Source organism: Cannabis sativa, chromosome X, assembly GCF_029168945.1.
Source record: "Cannabis sativa cultivar Pink pepper isolate KNU-18-1 chromosome X, ASM2916894v1, whole genome shotgun sequence".
NCBI classification, from domain to species: domain Eukaryota; kingdom Viridiplantae; phylum Streptophyta; class Magnoliopsida; order Rosales; family Cannabaceae; genus Cannabis; species Cannabis sativa.
Genome location: NC_083610.1, coordinates 43,523,862 through 43,529,861, shown reverse-complemented (window position 1 = coordinate 43,529,861; position 6,000 = coordinate 43,523,862). Strand labels below are relative to the sequence as shown.

Sequence of the window (6,000 nt, the reverse complement as noted above, 5' to 3'; positions counted from 1 at the left end):
AACAATCTTATATTTTAGTCCTCAAATAAAAAATTATCACAAAAACAGTAATTGATTTAAAGCACTAACATACTAAAAATTACAAAATAATAATAAAAAATACTAATATTAAATAAAATAAAAAGAACATAACACTAAGTTATAAAACTAAAAAATAACATAAATTTCAGCAGTTGCTTGGAATCGTAGCATGATTGACGTCGGGGCTGCGGCTGCAACATTCAGCAGCTGACTGTTGGGGATCTTCGGCAGAGGGCACGAAGGTGAAATGGAGGAAGTGGCTGTGGTGAGTTGGGCTATTTGGCGCGCGCGGAATGAATTTGTTTGGCAAAAGAAGAGTTGGTCTGCATCAAATATCGTTGCATCAGCTAGAATCGTGCTTGATCATTATAAATTTGCTCAAGGAAGGAAGGGTCTTTCGTTGGCTCCGTTGGATGATGGGGGGCGAAATCTTGAGCGTTGGATTGCACCTGAGTTAAACAAGATCAAAGTTAATGTTGATGGGGCTTTATTTGAACAAGAGGGGCGCTTTGGCATAGGTTGTGTAGCTCGAAATCATCATGGTGCTATGGTTGAAGCTTTCAAGAAGGAGAAGTTTGGTTGTGTTCAACCTAAAATTGCTGAGATAATAGGCATTAAAGAAGCTTTGAGTTGGATTGTAACTCATTCATGTGATAGAGTTATGTTGGAAACAGATAGCTTGGTGTGTGTCCAAGCGATTCAAAGTGGTATTTTTATGCCTTCACAGTTTGGTCTTATTGTTCAAGATGTTCGAAATTTACTTTTGGCTTTATCTTTTGTTGATTTGTGTTTTGTAAAACGATCTGCAAATAAGTTGGCTCATTGCTTGGTAAGAGACTCTTGTTTCTCTACAGGTCGTGTGCTTCAGCTGGAGGACTGTTCCTCTGAAGTGCGTTCTATTGTTTTGAACGAATTTATTAATTAATTTTATTCAAAAAAAACAACATAAATAAAAATAAATATTAAGTAAGATAATAATTTAACAATCAAATTGATTACTTGAGTATCTTAGCCTTGAACAATATTAAAATAATTTAATACTTTCTTGACTGACATAGACAAATTAAGGATACAGATGATCATTAATTATGTCATCTAAAATGCATTAATTGTCTCTCCTTTCTTCTTTAGACTTTTTGAATTGACCCCGGTCCAAACTTTCGATTGACCAGATCTCCCTCTACTGCTTGGTGATGGTACTGCTGTCACCAGAGACTCAGTAAACTTCCTCGGTCTCCCCCTCTTTCTCTTTGGAGGCTTTCTTTTGTTGGACCCTGGGGAGAAAGCTGCATGATCGTCCTTAACCACCAAAGACTCCTTTGAGCTACTGTTCGCACGTGATGCAATCACTGAAGTGGAGGCTTCTTCGTGAGAAGGAAGCACTCCAGGGACTATATAAAAACCATCAATCGCCTTTCTTTTTCTAGGCCCATGTTCTGTTTCTTGGCACTTAAAATCTTTTATATCCAGAATTGGATTAAAAAGGGTAGGCTCAATCTGAAATTTGTCCACCGTGTTTGACCCTGTTAAGGGCCCAAACGCTCTAGCCCAACAAGCTCTAGAGGGCCAGTCTAACGGTTGGGCCTGAGGCCCAAGAAGAGAATTAAAGAAAAGCCCCACTTTAAAGTTATTATTCAAATGGAAGTTCTCCCTATCACTAACGGCTAGTTCACAAGTATCAGCTAAAAAGAGTTCATTCTCAGGATCATTAAGCGTGCCCAGACTGTCCTTGCTATTTCCAGGTAAGTTTCCTTTCTTGCATTGGGTGTGAATACTGGGGATTTCACCCTTGTTGTTTGCTTCCCCAAAATGGGAAAGGGGCACAGAGCCATCCTCAGGTCTCACTTCCTCCGTACTCATCGTCTCAGTGACGGTATTGGTTGGAGTGTCATGCGCGGTCACCATCTTCTCAGGTGGTTGTTCAGGGATCACTTTTTCAACCACCCCCTCTGCCGTGTTCTCGAAAGGCGTAATTTCACCCGTTCCCAGTAGAAGCACTGTCGCAAAACGGTTTAAAACCACTTCTCATGTCTCCACTCTGTTTTCCACCACCACCTGCACTTGTCTTTGTTTTCTTGGCATTTGCCTATGTAGTTCTCACAACTCAGTAGCTTTAGCCTCATGCCATCTTCTCTGCATCTTCGATTGATTTCTTACAGTCGGATCCTTGAGCGCTTCCTGTTGGGTGATCCAATCGTTAAACCATTTCACGAGGGGGAGGTGAAACAGAGACTTCTCCACAGCTTCCTTGTCCATCCAAGAACCAAACATAGGAAAGAAAGCCCCCTTATCATCTTTTATCACAGTTGGGGTTTTGAAGCAGTGTTTCTGATCATGTGAGAGAGCTCCACATTTGAAACAGATATTTGGCAATTTCTCGTATTGGTATTGGATCCAAAGATCCTTAATACCTTTTCTCCGCAAAAAGAAACCCGAGAATAGAGGTTTGTTAACATCCACGGTTGCACGAAAACAAAGAGTGCCCATGCCAAATGATCCTCGCTCGAAGTTTTTCTCAATGAGCCGGGGAAGTTCATATACTGCAGAAACTTTCCCTGCAAGTTCTTGCAGGTTTGTCTTGTTCCAATAAAAAAGTGGTATGCTCTTAAGACGCACCCAGATAGGCGTTTGGTCAAAGGACACCTCCGCGGGAGTGAGCCAAGATGGCCATGGCATGAGAACCAGCAAGTACCCACAGACAAGCCACGATCTTCTATGCAGAACATTCTCAGCATCAAAACTCGTTTGGAAAGTGAACTGGAGTAGTCCATCTTCTCTTTCCTTCCAACTCCATCCCGTCAAGGATATCCAAGCATTATTCAGGGAGCCAAAAATGGCTTTGCGTCCCAGTCTGGTGTAGCAATAAAGTTTGCCAAGTAGGATTCGACTAGGTTCCTCATTTCGATTGACTTCACCAGGGTTAAGATCACATGTAAGATCCTTAGTAGTAACTTGAACCGAGTCTTTAAACAAAGAGCTAAGGTTTGTGTCCGCCATACCAATACAACACTAAAACCAGAAAACTTCAAACACGATATCAATGGTAAGCTAAGACATATGATCAAAAGCTTCCACACACATCCAACAACTGGAGTTAGCTCAAAACAGAGCACTTAATCCAACAACATTAAGGTCATATTTGGCTCCTTTATGAAAGAGAGAAATTTAAAGAACAAATATTTGGCTCATTTACAAACGTGTACCTTAAAACCTATAAAAATGAAAATTTTTCAAAAATACAAATAAATTAATAGCACATTATAAGTATATTCATATGGGTATATAGGAACATTTCAGCATAGATTTTTATTTTCATAGCTAGCCTTACATGTTTATATTTTTAGCACTAAATGAAATTATAATTTAAATTTCTTGTATATATCTTTGTGTATACTATAATTATAACATATATTCTATAAATCTTTGAAAAATTTGAAATAATTTACAGTAACGAAAACATAATTTAAACATTCAGTTTCAAGTATTATTATTCTTTTTATACGGGTACAATCGACTATTTTAACCTATGTTTCCTGTATCGTAAATTATTTAAAAAAAAAAATTAGAAACGTATAAAATACTTACTATAATTATAATATAAACCGTCATATGTTAATTAAATAGATTACAATTTTTTTAAATACCAAAAACATAAATACTTTTACTCTGTTGATAAGGATAAAAGTAATATCGCTAATTTAATGCTCTCTTTATATATATATATTATATAGTATATAGAGTTCGTTTGATAGGTCGTATAAGACTAGTATTATATTAAATAAGAAAGAATATAATATTTGAATAAAAATTTATATTGTATTAATTATCACGGTCATAAATTTTAATACATTACGAACAATATTATTTCATACATAAAAATGATTTGTATATAGCTTATTTATAATATTTAGAAATGGTCCTATGTCGGGGTTCGCGGTCTGCAGTCGGAATTGGGTCCTAGGGCCTAAGGTTGGGTTTGTGGTTCAGACTAGGTCTGATTTTTTAGTCCAGGTTTGAGACTAAGGTCCGAGTTTGGGGTTTGGTTATGGTAAAGATAGTATAGTTTTACAGAACCTATTAATATAAATCAATACTTATTACAAAAAATCTTACTTTTCGTTGCAACAAAAATTACGACTAAAAGTAAAAAAGTTGTGACTAATTATAAATTATCATTACTATCTTGTGACTAAAAGATTCGTGGTCAAATATATTAGTTATAAAAATCACAATTTGTTATTGTAATCACAATATTTGTTGTAACTAAAACTAAATTAATCACAACTTGTATCTAAATTTCGTGTTTTATTCACAAGTAACTTTTTGTTGTAACTAAAAATCACATTTAATGATAAAAAAAATATATATTATGACTATAAATTTATCACTGAAAGTAATTTTTTTTGTAGCAACTAAATATAAAATTATATTAAATAATATTATACAATATAATACAATACAATATAATATAATATAATACATGAAAAGGACCCATAAACTTTTAAATTGAAGTGATCATTTATGATTGTTTAGACATGATTCTATTTGTTCCTACTTCAAAAGTCCACCTGTAGTGCACTATACATAGTTTGTGGGAATCTTCTACTCCATCTAAGATCTTTTTCTTTTTCTTTTCCAAATTATAGATTTTCTTCTCCTTTTGTGTAACCTAAATATATAAATATATGATATGGAAGGAAGATTCCTCTCAATTAACATGAAAAGTAAATCAAAATGCTTATTGCCCATCCAAACGTGGTATCCATATCAACAAAGATACCACTTGTCTCTATTTTATGACAAAACAATTATGCTAAGCCAAAAAGTCACTCAATTATTTTTTGTAGTGTAGCGATTATTACAATCAATTAATAGTTTGTAACTTAAAATTTTGAGTTCGAATTATGATCTCTCCTTTTTCTTCATTCCCTGATCACCACTAATCTAGCTTAAAAAGTCACTCAATTCTATTTGGTTTATTTTTACTTTTATTCATAAATGTCAGTATCATATAGGTTTCTCAAGATATATATAGGAATATAACACACATAAATGATATAATTACATAATAAATTTTGAAAAATTATAGTTTAAATTACATTGATATTTTCCTCCCTTCAAATCTTCCCTAGTCACCTCGATATATAGTATATCCTAAAAATTATTGTACCAAAACTTCCACAACATTAGACATTAATATAGGGCATTGTTAAATAATAATTATATTATAATATTGATTAAGTATTAAACACTAGGAATGATTTTCAATTAGCAATATAAGACCATTTTCAATACAAAATATTTGACTTTTTTTTTTAAAAATATAAGCATCGTAATTCTTGCATAACGCGGATGCTTGCCTGCATTGTAGATAACCTAAATAAATAACAATTCAAATTAATTTAGTTATTTTGTTATGTTTGATAGCTTAAATAATATAAAGTGTATAATTGTATATGGGACTTTGATTAATTTTAATTTTGACATTATTTAAATTAAAAAATAAAATCAAAACTTATTTATATTAAAAAAATACAAGTAAATTAAATCACTTTTACCCAAAATTATATTTCTAAAAAATTTGTATATAAAAGAACCAAAAAAATTTAATAATGTTTTGGTTGCTAAAGTTGTTCATACAATCTACAATTAGTGGTTTTATAATTTTTCGGACTAAACTATTTGAAATCAGCCAGTAGTAATAGTTTGGTCAAACCGAACAATTTTATTTGAGTTATTGTTTAGAAATCTTGAGTGCAAGTTCAAATAAAACCTGAGTTGTCTATTTGATGAAGTTCAAATTCCTCTGTTTTTGATTATTTTCATCAAATTGCTTGTTGATTATATATTATTGAACTTAATACATTGATATAAGAGTATTTTAGCAGTTTGTAGATTTCGAAATTATCTTTGGGTGGTTAAGACATCTATTCAATGAAATTTATTTTCCTTTAAACATATCATCAAAACAAATTTCTT

At 32.9% G+C, this 6,000-nt stretch overlaps 2 protein-coding genes across 2 annotated transcripts; one reads left to right on the top strand and one right to left on the bottom strand.

Moving 5' to 3' along the window:
- Positions 1 to 268: 268 nt before the first annotated feature.
- Positions 269 to 929, top strand: LOC133032185 (uncharacterized). The gene is made up of 2 exons (XM_061106052.1): positions 269 to 769; positions 876 to 929. Exons 1-2 carry the CDS (start codon positions 269 to 271, stop codon positions 927 to 929), a joined length of 555 nt encoding a protein of 184 aa, XP_060962035.1.
- A 1,189-nt stretch (positions 930 to 2,118) lies between these two features.
- LOC133032184 (uncharacterized) lies at positions 2,119 to 3,018 on the bottom strand. The gene has a single exon (XM_061106050.1). It carries the CDS (start codon positions 3,016 to 3,018, stop codon positions 2,119 to 2,121), a length of 900 nt encoding a protein of 299 aa, XP_060962033.1.
- Positions 3,019 to 6,000: the final 2,982 nt, after the last annotated feature.

Bases quoted from the DNA above. Each gene is read 5' to 3' on its own strand.
- LOC133032185 (XM_061106052.1), top strand. From the start codon at position 269: ATGGAGGAAGTGGCTGTGGTGAGTTGGGCTATTTGGCGCGCGCGGAAT. The intron at 770-875 runs GTTCGAAATTTA...GTTTCTCTACAG, and splicing joins TTGGTCTTATTGTTCAAGAT to GTCGTGTGCTTCAGCTGGAG.
- LOC133032184 (XM_061106050.1), bottom strand. From the start codon at position 3,018: ATGGCGGACACAAACCTTAGCTCTTTGTTTAAAGACTCGGTTCAAGTT.